Raw genomic sequence first — 16,574 nt, forward strand, 5'->3', positions numbered from 1 at the left:
ATCAATTGTTGGGCATCTTGAAAGCAGCAAGGTACCAACTGGTAACTTTTCTAACAGTAGTAACCATAGGAACACTCTTAATTTGCGTGGGAGAGATAGCCTCTAGAAATTACTCCACAAGGCATATTGACTCGCTGTGGATTGAGGTCCCGGATTGCCATTTCGGGATGGAGCTTAAAAGGATTCCATGTGGCGGGCCAACTTATATCCTGATTTAACTATGTAAAGGCCATGACGCTCAAAATACCAAACCAGCCTATCAGGATGTGAAAAAAACACTTACTGGTATCTGCAGGATGTGTTTGATCAAATTTTGATCAAAATTATATTGTAGCACTTGGATATTCTAAGTCCCTCTCTGTAGGTGTAGCAGTTGAGCAACCCATAGGATACTATTATCATGGTTCGTCTTGGGCTGAGGAGAGCTTGGAAAAATCTCAGGAATCCATCTGTCGTCCTTACACAGAATAGAAGTTCCACTCCCAACATGTCATCTGTAACCTCTTTCAATCCGTTCCCTACTCCGAAAGATGTTTTGCCAACCCCAAAAAGCTCGACAACTTTGCTTGGCTTGGAAGAAGGAGCTATGTGGAAAATACTTAGCACTCTAGCTAGCAAGGATTCAGACTGAGTGAGAATATGCCATCCTTGTTTTTCCACCAATACCTTGTTGAGGCATTCCATGTCTTTAAAACCAAGGCCTCCAAGATCTTTTGCTTCACTCATTTTTGCCCAAGATACCCAATGGATCTTCCTTCCTTCACCATTTGGCCCCATCAAAACCTTGAAAGCAGGCTGTTAATTTGTTTGCATAAAGAAGAGGGCATTTTGAAGCAAGACATGGTATATATGGGGATTGCAGATATCACTGTCTTGATGAGGACCTCCTTACCCCTTTTAGAAAGCAGTCTTTTCTTCCATTCTGCACATTTTTTAGCAATTCGATCCTTGATGGACTAAAAGGCTTGGCATTTGGATTTTGGAATTGAATCTGGGAGACCAAGGAATCTATCTTGGATATCAATGGTAGTAATATTCAAGGAAGAGGTAATAGTCTCTCTAAGAGAGGCTGGGGTGTTTGGGCTAAAAAAGATAGAAGATTTTCCAAAATTGATGGTCTTATCCACTGATTCCTGAATATTTGTCTAGGATGTTTCTAACCAGCCTAGCTTCATTTTCAGAAGCCTTTGAAAAGAGAATTGAATCGTGTGCAAATAAAAGGTGTGAAATACTTTGAGAGGGGAACCCGGATTGATGGCCCAAAACTCATAGGCCCATTAGGAGGTCGTTGGCTGGTTGGCTTAACCGCTCAGCTCTTTCCAAAGCTCCGTATTTATGGAAACACATTCAAAGCCGGGTCTGTTACTGATTTTCTTTCGTCACTTGCTAAGTTTTGAATCCTAACTTCATCCTCCGTTTCTCTTATATTTCTCCGGCGGATATTTCAGTTAACCTACTCCTATGCATAGGACGCGTATACATACGCAACTTATACGTCTACTGTACTAGGCTGCGATGGAGAGCTTACCAACGACGACAAAATCAGAGAGGCGATGGAGGTCGAATCCTCTGCAAAGCTCCAAATCACTCTCTAGTCTTCGCCTTCTTCTGCCTCGCTTTGCTTTACGTTGCTGGACGGTTCGTTATTCCCTTTTTCTTTACTTGGATCATTTCCCACTTTCCTTCAATCCCGTTTTGCATCCCCAAATAATGTAGTATCGGTATTGACGATATAATTGCTGCAGTAGGATGTGTTTGGCGGAGAAGAATCTACTTAATTTCGTAACTTTTTTTTCAAAAAAATTCTGAATGCTTGCTATTATAAATAATTGAATTCGTCACGTCGATTTTGTGTATTTGAGGAAAACGGAATTTGGTCTCATTTCCAGTGGATCCTCTGAATGACGGTTCTTTTTGGAATTGCTCTGAATGACGATTCAAATAGTTACAATTTTCTGCAACCAAACAGTGAATAAAATAGTTCGATTTTACACACATTGTTTTATCTCCTTAGCTAAGCTAACTATTAGAGTCTGATTTTTTTTTTTCCTTTGGATACAAGACGGCCGATAAAGTTGTAAATAATAATTCACGCCTTTTTTTTTTTTTTGGAAATCACCAGATTGTGGCAAGATGCGGAGAACAGAATATTGCTTTCTAATCTTCTTAAGATGAACTCAGCCCAGATTTGCTACTGAAGAGTACGAGCTCTATAATATGTTACTTCAGCCTAATTGCAATGGCATGTCTTTTATATTATATTATACAATACACACATTTAAAATTGTTCTAATAAAATTTTTATACTAATTAGAATTTTAACTGAACTTGTTAGATTTTTCTTCCCAACGCATGTGGCATTTGGATTTTCCTAACACTGGTGTAGTTTTGTCAAGTTTATGCTTGAACCATGTGTTCACTCTGTTTTTTCTGTTTTATGTGGTATTTGTAACTTCTTGCTGATCCTAAATACGCTTCTTATGAGTTTACTTCAAATGTCCTTATTTGTTTTGATTTGTTTTTCTTTTATTCTCGGAAATGTTTAAGGGTCTATTGTTCTTTGCTTTTTGTTGGTCCTGAATCTTTGTGTCAGGGCAATAGAGTTTTTAGGAACCAAAAGGGTAATTTTTCAACGTTGGAATTCTCATGAAGCAATATTGGAATTCTCAAGTTTTGTTGTTTCAGGTACTTCCGACATGCTGCTGGTACACTTATAATACTCTCCAAAATTTTGGCTCAGTATATTAACGTAAACAGGTCATTATAGATGATGTTACGGGGCACGTTGAGTGGAAATCAGGAAAATTTAGGTTTATGATTGGAGGAGCGACTCATTGATAATTGGATCAATGAGAATCCCTATAACCATTATTATATTTACAGCTTAATTAGAAGCTAATATATGTGCAAAGCTCAGGAATAAACAGTAGTCCATAAATTCTCCTCGTTGTTCTTCTGTGGTCACGACACACAAGAGTCCTGAATTTTGAGATGGGATGCTTATTTCTTGTTTTGAATACCTGATGTTTAGCATTTTCACGTTGAGCCGCTTCAAACTTTCATCACGTTGTGCTTATGAATCTTAATATTTGTTTTAATTCTTTATTATATGCAGTGCATCTCTAAAGACTTATGCTCATGATGATATATCCGTGGGATCTTGTATGATGGGTCTTCAAGCAACTTACATTGACGATAATCGTTTTTGTTGCAGTAGCATTAGACAAGGTGAACTTGCTCGTGTGCTGTTAATGTTGTTTAATTAATTGACCCTTTATTAGTTGGATATTTTCTTCTCATTTGAAAGCCAACTATTTTACTTGCAGATAAAGTGTGTTCTCTAGCATGATCGGAGCATAAGAGGGACTAATCTTTCATCAAAATTCACAGTCTACATTGCTCTATGGATGGCTTGGATCTGTTTGCTGCATTCGCTCATAGGATGGCCGGGAGCATTGAGTAGATAGTTCTTTTTAGATGTGGCGATTGGCCACAGTTCTTCTAGGAAACATGCTAACAACATTGTAAAACTCGGAGTGTGCCAACTTTTGGCATACAACTGCGGTGATAAGCTTGTTGAGATGCTTACTGATAGCGGTTGTCGAAGTCGTCAAAAATAAATCTATTAAACAATCAACAATTAACTTGTAGATGGTGGCAATAGGATCGAAGGCTGCTGCAGACTTGCTGCTGTGATTCTGCAGTAGAGAGAAGATGATCAAGAGGTTGCTTCCTTTTATAGGTGAAGAGTCCAAGTTCAATTAGGGTTTTAAAATCCCTTTTTGATTTGGTCTTTGATTCCTTTCATTCCCCTTTTGATGTTGAATTTAATTGCAAATGGAATTCCTTAGGTGAGAAACTCTTTCGTGGCTCTTGGGACTGTGATGGTAGTGATTGAGTTGGATTTGGACTTCTCAAAATTCGAAATTCTGTTTTCTGTACAATTTCTCGCTCTACTGTCAATTTCTGCTGTCAATGTGATTGGGGCGGGTGATTTGGGCAGATCATTTATCCGATTTGCCCCAATCGCTTTCTGTGAATCAGTCCAGTTTTTAGCTTTCTGCCTTTGTGAGTGATTTGGCCAGTTTCTGCGAGTGATTTGGACAGATCGCTTGCCCAAATCACTTCTGACTGTTGCCGCCAGGTTTCTGCTTCAGTTTGATCTGGGCAGTGATTTGGCCAAATTTGACCCAATCACTTTTCCATCTTTTTCTTCACTTTTTCTTCAACTTTCCATTTTCTTCTTTTTCTATAAAAATATAACAAAAACATAAATTACGCTAGAAAAATGTGTTTAATAAATGTGTAATTAAACAGTAATAAATATACTAAAAATGTGATTAAATTATGTTTGATCACTTACATGTTGTGTGATTAGCAGAGGAGTGGTCAATCATGTTTTCCTGTATATGCTTATTCCAAGCTGCTGATTATGGTAAATAGCCCAAACATAGTTGTGAATACTGAGTTTTGTGCCAGCTGGAATTGCTTCCCCAAATTATTGGGGTATTAAGCCTCCTAATTATTGTGATTACTGGTTAGCATTAAATGGCAGTCTGACGTGGGGTGGCCTACTGTTATGGCCCTTGCATTGCAACTACCAATAGTGATAGTGGAACCTCATGGCCTGTTTCCTTGTAGAAAAATTCTAGAAAAGTGTTGTAAAAGAACTGTAAAATAGAATTTCATATTTACATATGTCATGTTTCTAAAGCGAGAACTAGAAATTAGTTTTTCAATTTTTTAATTATGAAAGTTGTGAATATATTTTATTATTGAATTATGAATTATCTTTTATTATTGATAGATGGATGTATTTACTACATATTTTTTTAACAAGAGGTCGAAGCTTATTGGTCTGATGTACAGACACATTCATGGGTCATTCCTACACCTGGTGAGTCATGAAGCAGTCTCCGGGGTAGCTCAGAGGGGGAGCTATCAACGACATGAGTTCCACCAAACGTGGAAGAAGCAGCCTTTGCAAGTTTAGATTGAAAATCTGCTGTGATGAGAGCTGGAAAAATTAGGAATGTCATTAAATTAACCATTCTTTTGCCATTCAATTTCGCCTATTAAAGGAAAAACATTATTTCCTTAATTGAAAAATGAGACTTATACATATAAACATGAAATTATATATTTCTTTTGTTTGCTTGAACAAGTTAAATAAAAAATTCATACCTTTATCTCAAAAAATTTCAGCCCAAAACCAAAAAAGTAGTGAAAAGTGACAAGAGAAGACCAGGGCATTGTTGACAGTTGGACAGGTGGACTGGTCCAATATTAAACTATACCACATTCTCTTGTCTTCTAGCTACCAGAAACTTCCACCACCAACATAAATTCAACACTCAGAGGTTCATGGCAGTTACTTCTTAGAAAGAAGCAAAACCATATTTGGTATTACTCTCAGCATCAGCAATGGCCACCCTTCTCAATTTTCTCTCTGCAATTTTCTTCCTTTCTCTCATGGGCCAAGGTATGTGCTTTATAGAAATGGCTACTCTTAATTACTTCATTTATAGTTCAAAAAAACACAAATTAAAAAGACAAAAACATTTCTCCATTGCAGGCTCTGGGCAGTGCTACCCAGTAACTGATCTGAAAGTTTTCCAAACAGAAACAGGAGATCGAGTGCAGAACAAGCCGCAGTGGAAAGTGACAATCTTGAACGATTGTATATGTAGCCAAATGGGTATCAAATTGGGGTGCAATGGGTTTCACAGTGCAGAGAAAATCGACCCCTCTATGCTGGCCAAAGCAGATGACAGTGTCTGCCACATCAACCATGAGCAGCCACTCCGTGGATTTCACACCTTCAATTTCACTTACGCTTGGGATTCTATCTACCCATTCCACCCAATCTACTCTGAAATTGCATGTTCTTAATTATATAAAATATACTTGTTTAAGGCTTCATGCCCCAGGACTGTTATATATGTGTGTGTGAGTTTGTGTTTGTTAAGTTTGTGTTGTATTTGATCAATGATACAGTGGGAGTTGTTAAGCTAATTTGGTATCATTTTAGTCTTCTGGAAATACATCTCTTTGTAGTGAGCACAATGGTAACCTCTTGTTTTTTTATGATTTGACAAATATGAGTTCGGAGTTTCCAACTTCCTTCCATGGCTTATGAACCTTAAAGTGGCTTTATTTCATTATATAGTTTTTATTTCGAACATATCTATTAATTTATTTATCGCTTACTAAATGAATCAGTAAAATATATTTAAAAATTTTAACGATTAAAATTTAATTCTCTTTCTTTCTCTTCTCGATGTTTATAAAAAATATATATATATATACATGTGTTTATATTAATGTATTTGTTATTAATTTTAGTTTATGTCATAAGTCATTAGTATAATTATGAGCATATTCTTATAAAAGGGTATTAATGATGGTTGATCAGAGTAAAATTGAGAATACTTAGGATAATGTTATTGTATAATTATTCTCAAAATAATTAAATCCTTTTTGTTGTTTATATATTAAAAGATTAATGAAATTATTTTTTATTAGTATTAAGAATTTGTTTATGGGTTAAACGCATGGTTTGTCAACCGACATCCTATAAAGGGTTAAAATTGCAAATTGAGGAAATGCCCAATTATAGTTAGTTTGTTTTGGAAAAGGTTGTCCACTGACACACAATTCAACGTTTCGTTCATGCACCACAATGCGTTAATAGGTTGAATTATAGTAACAGCTAAGCCTGCCTACTGACATCGAATTCAGTTTTAATTAGAGTAAACTGAATTCCTCTTTTTTAAAAGAAGATATTCTATATTTAGTCATATTTTCTTCACTTAAACAAGAATTAGCAGCCCTTTTCAAAAGGCATGAATACAAATAAAAAACATCTCCACAATAAATTTAAGTCGGGCTATATATTTTAATATAAATTGTTTATAGTAGTGAATTTCAAATAATATCATTTTATAAAACATTTTAAATTCATATCAAATAAGAAAATCTCTAAATTTTTTTTAAATTCAAATATTAAAACTTAGATTCTGGTTAAACAATTTCAGTGATTTAAATTTAACCAAAATCAAACTGAATCAAAACCAAGACCAATGACCCTATGGTTTGATTCAGTGTCCTTAAACCATTGAATCAAAATCGTTGATTTCCACCCACTATACCAATCTGAAATCTTTCAATTTCTCCATACAACCTTGAAAAATACAAGGAAAAAAGATCCACTTTAACTGGGCATTCACATGGAACCATGCAAGAGAACCTCAGAACCTTGTGGTTACTGACTGTTGCAGATCAGGCAGGAAAAACAAAAAACATGTCCAGACCCCTTAGAATTGCATCTACAAATGTTTCAGGCAGCCACTGCTAAATACTTTAATCCTTAAATTCTCAACATAATTCCAAAAGAAACAAAAAGTAGCTAACAAAACAAAATCTTTCTCCAAGAAATCCTGGAATGGAGAAAGCTAAGATTACTGGGTAAAATTAAGCCATTTAAAGAAGTTCTCAAACTCCATGTAGTCACTATCTGATACCATTGAACTACTAAAACAGCTAGTATTACCGCATATTTTCAGCTAATTAAGTTTAAATACTAATCCTAACTTATATACACACAGAACTTGATATTTAAACAAGCAGACAGAGAAAATGGTTAGTTTATTCCAAGCTCCGCGGTTGATCTAGCGCAATGATGGGAGGGTTAGGAGGAGGAATGCCGATAGCAGATGCTGGCCTAGTCTCAACATTCGGGTGCAAACCCCATTTACCCTCAGATTCAAGAGGCTCAAAGACTATGACACTGCCATCTGTTAGCCCTATAGCAAACTGGTGAGGTTCTTGGGGATGTGCAGCTATCACAAGTGGGTATACTGTAGAACTGTGAAAAATGAACATAGATGGATCATTCAACTGTGACATAAAGACACCTAGCTTCTTCAAACACACATTGCCAATAGAACATAATAATCAAGTACCTGACAACATCTGATTGAAAATAGGAGCAAGGGTTAATTTGACACTGAACTTCGAGGTTGGATGCATTATATATGCGCAGAATTCCATCCAAGAAGCTACAATATACTAGCTGGCTATCACATGAGAATGTTGCATGAGAGATCGGTGCTGAAAATTCTCCAACAGTCCACTGGAAATAAATGAAACAAAAAGGTCAAATATTTAAACAAAGTAGAAAGTGTTTTTGCGAGTATGGGAGTGCAGCCAAGTTAACAAGGCCCACCAAAAATAATGAGTTTTCATTCAAATGTATGTGTAAAGACAATAACAGTAGCAGATCCTATCCTCCTAGGCCTCCGTATGAAGTTATCAATTACTAAATTTAAGGTACTATCTACTAGGATTTTAGCTAAAACATTTTTGAAGAACTTTAATTCACAGGAATGCAAAATTGGAGTGCTTAATGAAACATATATTCATATTAGGATACCTGCTTTATGCATTGAAGCTTTGTCGTTTCATATATGGCAAGCTGAGTCTCATGTACTACAAGGAAGTGGATCTGGTCCTGCTGAAATTGAACTTGGGTATTTGACATTGCTGCAGGTGTCTTCCCAGCTGGAATTTGCAATGAAATACTCTTTTGTCTTTCCCAGTTGTCAGAGTTCCACACAATAATCTGAGGGACAAAATAAAAATTTACTTTGTTGGCCATCTTGTTCAAATCTCTCTTGCAGTCTTGCAATAACCAAACAAATATAATAAAGCATAAACATGGTATGCAGTTATAATTTCAAGCAATAATAGAACGTTCTAGGCAAGAATTCACGTTCCCAATTTTTATGCTGGAAAAAATTAGATGTTAACCTGAGCATCTGCCCCAGATGAAACAAGCATATTCAACACATGAGAGAAGGCAAGGCCAGTAATTCTCTTAGAGTGGCCCTTAAGCTTGCTCTTAACCTACATCAAGAAGAAAATGATGAAATCCTTAGGGCTTTTATGTATTCAGAAATTGCAATGATCATCATTCAATTGTTTGTACCTCATCCACGCGAACATTATATATGTGTACAGTGGAATCATCCATGCCTACTGCAATTATGTTGTTATCTTGAGGGTGGAAAGCAAGATATGTTGCTGCTGGCGGCGGAGACATAAATGTTGTCATTGTCTGCAGTTTTTTTTCCAGATGAAGCAATAAATGGTTAGGAAAAATGAACGTGTATGCATCTTTTTCAAATTTGGCAGTAGCAAGATTCTTAAACCCTTTTGGCTATATGAAAATTCTGGATCACCTTAAATGTCATAGTGTTGAACAAGGAAATTTTCCCTCCAGATGCTGACATAATGTAGGAATCATTCTTAGACAAAGCAAAGCAGGGCACAGCCTCTTCAGGTTTAGCATATTTTATATCATTGGCCATTAACATGCCCGAAGATGGTTGAAACAATTGAGGGGCAACCTTGGTTGTCACCTAGATCATTAATTCAATTTTCCAATAAAGCAACTCTACTATAGAAAATTGAATCGCTTTAGACGTTAACAAAATAGCACAAGAAGGAAAATTTATACCTTCCCAACTGAATTATCTGTTTGAATCCACTTCCAATGTAGGTGAATTCCATTCAGTGCTAGAGCCAAGATGGCAGAGCCTGAATTTGTGTAGATCAACCTTGCAATCTGCAACCATTAAGAAGAAGACAGAAATTTATTTCATCTTAATGTTAGCACAAAAAGCTAAGCATCAACCAATATATGTGGCCATACATTTAGAGTTAGAGTTTTACTCTTTCATACCTTGTCTGGTTTAACACGAGCAGAAAGCCTCAACATCCGAAGCCGGGAAGGATCATTGATCTCAACAAGCTTCCATGTCTTTGCCGGGTTTGGTTCTTCAAGCGACCTTGGTTTTACATCATCCAAGTTTCTAGTATCACCATTCTAGCATATGAAGAAATGGTATTATTTCAAAACTTCACATGCACAAGAACATAAAGGCCAATATTAAGAAGAAAAATCGTTGTAAAAGAAGGGGGAGGGGGGAGGGGGAATGATATCATTCATACTCGTGAAAACCCAGAGGCCCTTCTGTTACGTTGATGAATAACAGTACCCCATTAGAACATTTTGATATCTAAAAACAAAAAGATTGGGAAAAAGGATGCTGACCTTTATTAAAATCTCAGATGCTACTCCAATTCTAGAAGCAATGAGAGAATGACCTTCAAATGTGCGCATCAAATGTAGCCCATCGATAGTTGCCAAGATCTTGATTCTATTATCATTTGCAGAAACTGCCAGCAATGTTCCTTCCTTGTTGAATCTGATTCGCGGACTAGCCTTCAAGTGAAGAACACAAAAATGCACAAGTTAACCTTTTTCTTTTCCTTTTGCATGAAGCATCTCCACTATGGTTTGAAGATAAAAGAGCTTACCGGTAGTCCTCCCTCAGCATCAATGGCTATCAAGATATTGGGATTATCCATATCCCAAAATTTGATTGAGCAATCATCACCAACAGCCATGAACCTGTTCTTGCTAGTGTCAAATTGAACAACTGTCAAAGAACGTTTGTGAAACCCTTGATATGTTCTCCTTATGGAACCTTCATTTTCATTCCATTCCACCATGTGTGACTCTCCCTCTTTACTTGTCCCACAGGAAAATAGCCTAAAAATGCATGTAGTAGAGACATTGAATCAGTTATTTCTTGAAATATAAAATTACTGCAGGAAGTAATGGTATAATATTATTCCAGAGTATTACAAACCTTTTCCCATCAGAACTGTAGGCCATTGTGGTGCATGAGTGACCAGGAGCATCATAATCAACCCTGGATCCCAATGAATCATATAACCACGCCTTTATTTTTCCATCCACTGATGTTGAAAAGATAAACTGAGGCATAGCAGCACAAAACTTTAGTTCATCAAGTGTAAAACAGCCAGAGCAATCGGCAGAAAACTGAAGTAGTCAAGAGTCCTCACATGAACATTGTCCCTAGTATGAGGGCATATAGAATGTACAGGAGCATCATGACCTTCAAATGTATGTAGTTTTGCACCAGTAACCACATCCCAGACCTAAAATTTTAAAAATTAATAATATCTCATAAACATAATTCTTCTATGTCTAACAATATTACTAACAATCTCATATAATAATTTAACCTTGATGGTCTTGTCATCACCACAAGTAATAACAGAGAGTTGCTTGTTGGGGTTGCAGAATGCGAGATCATTTACACTTCCAATATGAGCATCAATCTAGAAATTAAAGATGATCAAGATTTTAGAAACAAACTGAAAATGTTATGAATATATCAGATACAATGCGACAAAATTACCTCCAAATGATGCCTAATATCTTGTCCACCGTAATAGGTGTATAACTGCAGCATATGCTTGGAATATGCAACTCCTTTCAATATATAACATGAATATATAATTGCTGAAATTGTAATCATGAGCAAAAATGAACGTGTCTTTAGTTTATTTTTCGAATCTTACCAAATAAAGAACCATCAGGACTCCATAGTATGCGTTTAACAGCAACACAAGGATCTTTGATTATAGATGCCTGAATTTGACCAGGATCAATATTAACTTCAGATTATTTTAATGAAAGAATAATTACGTTGCTCAAAATCTTAACTTATCTCTCACAAAGGTTTATACCTTCAGTATCATTGAACTTGCTCCAATATCCCATACCTGAAAATTTTTGGAGACCAACTTCTCCCTAGAACTAACTTCCCACAAGCTAATATCTCCAATGCCAGTTCCAACTAAAATTCATTAAAAAAAAAAATCAGTTCAGTTTACAGCTTTACCAAAAAGACGGTACCTTAGATTGGGGCACCAAGTGAAGAACTAACCGAGAAGTAGAGTTTGTTGAATAGGATGAAAGTCCATGCTTGTGGGAGCAGAACCCTGATTTAGTATTCGCGCCACAGTCTTGGGCAATTCATCAATTATATTAAGAGCCAAGCCATGAGGATTTTGACCAGGATTATTTCCTGGTAACATTAACTGCAGAAAAGCCACAGTCTTGGGCAATTCATCAATTATATTAAGAGCCAAGCCATGAGGATTTTGACCAGGATTATTTCCTGGTAACATTAACTGCAGAAAATATAACAGGTACAGAAGATCTAACAGACAGCAAAGCCTAATAATGGAATCATGTTCTTTTGCAGGTAAGAGTTAAACTAACCTTGTCTTGAACTCCAGATATCCTTGGTCTAGAAGCATTAGAATCTCCAATACCCTTTGGCATTGCAGCTATACCTAACAATTTAATTATGTAAACATTAATAACTATGAAGCAGATGATTCAATTTATATGTGTGTGTAACAAAGAAAACTTAATACCTGTGTTCAGGCCGCCAAAACTCAAGCCACCTCTAGAAACTATTGGATGAGTTACAGTTGAGGGATTAGACATCCATGTGGTCAGAGGAGTTTGCACTGGTAATGGTGCTGGTGTAGGTTGGAATGGCTGATGCAGAAAAGTAAACACGACAGTCAAAAAGCCTGAGAATTTGTTCACAGAGAGAATATGATCGACAAAGAGGTGAATTCAGTCTCGTACCCCATTTGCAACCATTGGAAGAAAACCTTCAGTTTTTGGAGCAGAACCTATGAATTGATTGCTTGCAGCAAAATGGGCATATGCATCATTGGAATTTTTACAATTGTGGTCCACAAAGAGAGTTCTTATATCAGGATTTTGCCTTGAATTTCCACAAAGGGAATGCTGCCAATTCAAGCTGTCATATTACATACCAAGGTCAGTACATCCTTCATGAGTAATTAGAATTCCTATACCAAAGACTGCACTTCAAAAATATAGTATTGGGATAAAATGATAAATCAAACAACTTCAAAGCTATATTGTCCAAGCCCTATATTGAACTGAACAGAAGCATAGGACTGCAGCATGCATTTGAAAATAAAGGAAAATTCATGTCTCATTCTTGTAAGAGCCTACTTGCCTTTGGTTGATAAGCATCCGCAGCCTTGAGCCTTTTATGTAAGGAAGTTGCAATTTATCACGGAAAAGGGGATTGGCCTCGACAAGCTTCTTGATCTCAATCAACATAATTGCTCTTGCTGTCTTTGTGTCCCTATAACTGGAGAGTTGATCATTTTCCCTGCAATGTGATCTAAGCACCTAACAATCGCCAGCTTAAAGCAAAAATAAACTTGCACATAATCCACATACATTCATACCGGAAATTGTCCAATGTGAGGAGCTGAGTAATTTCCTTAAACAAGTTCTCATTGAAAGATGAGAACACCTTTAAATCCTTTGCCAGAATATCTACAGCCTTGGCCCGGTCAAGCCTGGTCAATTATGAGATTATAAGCAAGCATAAAATCAAAGATGAACCCAAAAACATATGTATATTAAATTGACAAACTTACTTATCCAGTGCCTCGAGATACTTTTGCTTGCGGATTTCGAAAAAAATCTTCATGGAGTAGCGATTGTCATCCACTCTGGTAAACCCAGACAGATACTTCTCAACCTCATCCCAGTTGCCATTCAAGACAAGCTCCTCAAAGTACTTTACATTGAAAAACAATCCTGATTCTTGCTCAAGCCTATCCAAGTAACGAAAAATATTAACTCCAAAAAAAAAATTCAGAAACCAATATTATGTGCCTAATTAAAATATAGCAATAGAATTTACTTGTGCACAGTTTCCTTCAACTTTTCTTCATCAAGAAACTGTAAAATTAGGAAGATGAGGTCTCTACTGAGAGAAGATGTCATTGCAGCTGCCTGTCCTTATCTACGAAACCTCCAAAATAAAACAAACATCAATAACAAATAGGGTAACACACACACACATATTGAAAAAAGACAATTTGCAAGCAGAAACAGACAAAGAAACAGCAAAGAGCTTTCGCTTAATTTGAGAAAAAGAGAGATGGAGACAGAGAGAGTTTCTCTTTCTTAATAAATGAAAAATCTCACGCATTTTCTATTGAGAAAGGTTGAACTCTGCATGGAAGTGAAAATCAATATCAAGAAAAAGAAAAAAATAATTCGATGTTTGCACAAGAGAAGACCGTTTGATTGATCAAGCTAAAAAAAGAATACAAAAACACCAATCTCTTAAAATAAATTTCAGATAAGAAAGCAACATAAGATTAGGGTTCTTCACAGATCAGAAACAGTAAAGTAGCTTTAACCCATTAAAACTGAAGATGCTCTAAAGTAGAGCACAGATAAGAGTTTTCTTAAAAAATGAAATAAAAGTAAACCATTTGGCAAGACTTCATAGGTGAACGAAACAGAGCTCACCTCTACAAACAGAGTTGCAGAAACAGAGCAATCCTTCAATTTTCACTCTCTCTCTGTGCTAATCTCTCTGAAAACTCTCGCTCTTTCCTGGAAGATGCTTCCGCTTCAGTTTTTAAGGCGCTTTAGAGCGAAACGAAATTTATATAATGGAGGCGGCGTTCTTGAGGTATAAGTCAGCCTGCTTATCATATAGCTCCTATGACATTAACGATAAGCGCGAGGAGTTATAAATGCTAATTATGGTCCCCCGGTGAAAGATTATGTGACAGGTGTCTTCGCTTTGCTAAAAGGAGGAGGGACGGTTGAGTTGTGTCATGACGCTCTCGTTAAGCGAGTGCCAAACACTCTCTCTTGTGGCTCGAATGAGATTCGGAATCAGCAATAATATTAACACAACTATTTGATTTGAGGAGTGAGCATTCGCAAAATCAAATTCAAGTGAATTAAAATTTTAATTAACTACAATTTTATGCATTTTTAAAAGGTTAATCGAATTGGATTGAAATTAAAATAAAATTAAATTTAATTATAATTAAACTAAAATAAAATTACATATTATATTATTAAATAATTGATTAATTATATAGATGTAAAATAAATAACAATATTTTTATTTATAAAAATGATAAATATAAAATAAAATTATAAATTAAAATAATCATTATTAATAATATTTTATTAATAAAATTATAATAAAATATATTAATTATAAAAACGATTATTTTAATTATCAAATCAAAAGTAACTAAATCAATAACCTAAATCAAACTTTTTTAAAATATTAATTAATAAAATAACTAAAATTTCATCAGTTTGATTATGTTATTTAATTATAACTAAATAATGCACATCACCCTAAATTAAAGGAAGTGAAACTTCGTCTATCCTAAACAATTAGGTCTATTTATTTTTCAAATAAATTAAGAAAATATCATTAATATAACTAAAAATAATAAATTTTTCATTGTGTTTCCTATATACCTTTTATTTTTATTTCTATTACTAATTTATTCCGTAAATTTAAATTAATAAATTTCTTTTTAATACATATTAAATAGTACTATATTAATAAATTACTATCTAAAAAGAAAATTTGCTTATAATTTAATATAAATAAAAAGTAAAAAAAAATATTTTTATGAAATGGAATTTCCTGAAAAACTAATATCAATAATTATTAAATTGAATATTTATAGTTAAATTTTCAATTTATGAAAATTCAAATCACATCCATATATAAAAATTAAATAATTACATTATTATAAAAAAATTAAATAATAAAAATATTTTAGATATTCACTGTTTTTTTTTATAAAAATTAAGAAGTAAATTATATATTCAGGCTAACTTAAATTACAACATTAATATAATCACCATCATTGCCCTTCATCTCATCATGATCTGTTCTAAAATTATTCAACCAGTGAAAGTGAAGTACTACTAATTTAGGTCAATTATATTCGTGTGTGCCTAGAAAAAGCAGCATTATCATTTTTAACATATAAAGATAAAAACTCTACAACGCGTGCACTACAGGCACCGACATGATACAGTGGGATCATTACTATCTAGCTGGGGATCCACCTGCGTAAGTGCATGCATGACTGATGACTCTATCTGAAGCAACGACAAAAGTAAAATGACCAAAGTCTTCTTCGGTGGTCCTAAACTGTCGCTTGATGCATGACAAATTTGTCCGTACGTGAGTTTTTGCTTCTTCCACGACCAGATGCATAGAACTCTCTCGCCTCCTTAATCAAAGAACCCACGTGTAAGCTCCTCAATAAAATATCAATAAAATATCGACAATGAACTACTATCTGTGCTGGGAATTGTCATAATTATTTTAATTAAATAATTGACATGTACCATTGTGGAGTTTTTTTCAAATTAGATTAAATTGTATTTATTATTATTTTATTAATTTAATTACATATAATTAATTTCTTTTAATTAAAAATAAAAATATATAATTTGAATTAATATCACTAATATTTATTTATATATAATAGATATTTTAAAATTATTAATAAATTGCCATTATAAATACAAATTTAATATATTTATATTATAAAATATTACTTTTTATAGTAATTGATTATGATTGATATTTAAAAATAGTAAATCAATATATATATATATTAAAAATTTTAAGTTTATACAATAATAACAATTTGAAATATTTTATAATAATATTTATAAAATTTAAAATTTTTAAATAAAAAATATATTTTATATAAATTATTAATTAAAATATATAAAATTAAACCGTTCAAACTTTATTTAAATAATAATAAAATTTGAAATGGAT

The 16,574-nt window shown here is 34.4% G+C and overlaps 2 protein-coding genes and 1 long non-coding RNA gene across 5 annotated transcripts; 2 read left to right on the top strand and 1 right to left on the bottom strand.

Moving 5' to 3' along the window:
- Positions 1-1,015: 1,015 nt before the first annotated feature.
- LOC110603545 lies at positions 1,016-3,942 on the top strand. The gene is made up of 4 exons (XR_002486147.2): positions 1,016-1,638; positions 2,123-2,201; positions 3,116-3,228; positions 3,327-3,942. It is a non-coding gene; the product is annotated as an uncharacterized LOC110603545 (long non-coding RNA).
- A 1,349-nt stretch (positions 3,943-5,291) lies between these two features.
- LOC110604022 lies at positions 5,292-6,119 on the top strand. Its single transcript, XM_021742050.2, has 2 exons — positions 5,292-5,482; positions 5,576-6,119. Exons 1-2 carry the CDS (start codon positions 5,425-5,427, stop codon positions 5,890-5,892), a joined length of 375 nt encoding a protein of 124 aa, XP_021597742.1. The 5' UTR covers positions 5,292-5,424; the 3' UTR covers positions 5,893-6,119.
- Positions 6,120-7,284: 1,165 nt separating this feature from the next.
- On the bottom strand, positions 7,285-14,421 carry LOC110604021 (topless-related protein 1). 3 transcript variants are annotated; one of them, XM_021742049.2, is made up of 25 exons: positions 14,264-14,421; positions 13,647-13,748; positions 13,378-13,557; positions 13,183-13,296; positions 12,945-13,103; positions 12,542-12,719; positions 12,322-12,448; positions 12,164-12,237; positions 11,826-11,997; positions 11,626-11,735; positions 11,458-11,527; positions 11,295-11,368; positions 11,119-11,214; positions 10,936-11,031; positions 10,719-10,846; positions 10,384-10,618; positions 10,118-10,288; positions 9,746-9,889; positions 9,521-9,628; positions 9,243-9,422; positions 8,990-9,118; positions 8,812-8,907; positions 8,435-8,623; positions 7,965-8,134; positions 7,285-7,867 (listed from the first exon to the last, which is right to left on the bottom strand). In XM_021742049.2, exons 2-25 carry the CDS (start codon positions 13,727-13,729, stop codon positions 7,648-7,650), a joined length of 3,303 nt encoding a protein of 1,100 aa, XP_021597741.1. In that variant the 5' UTR covers positions 13,730-13,748; positions 14,264-14,421; the 3' UTR covers positions 7,285-7,647. The 3 variants fall into 3 exon arrangements, with proteins under 3 accessions (XP_021597741.1, XP_043807891.1, XP_043807890.1); XM_043951956.1 differs by having other exon boundaries at positions 11,662-11,735; positions 11,826-12,072; XM_043951955.1 differs by having other exon boundaries at positions 11,826-12,072.
- Positions 14,422-16,574: the final 2,153 nt, after the last annotated feature.

The sequence above is a fragment of the Manihot esculenta genome, chromosome 16, assembly GCF_001659605.2.
Source record: "Manihot esculenta cultivar AM560-2 chromosome 16, M.esculenta_v8, whole genome shotgun sequence".
Lineage (NCBI taxonomy): Eukaryota > Viridiplantae > Streptophyta > Magnoliopsida > Malpighiales > Euphorbiaceae > Manihot > Manihot esculenta.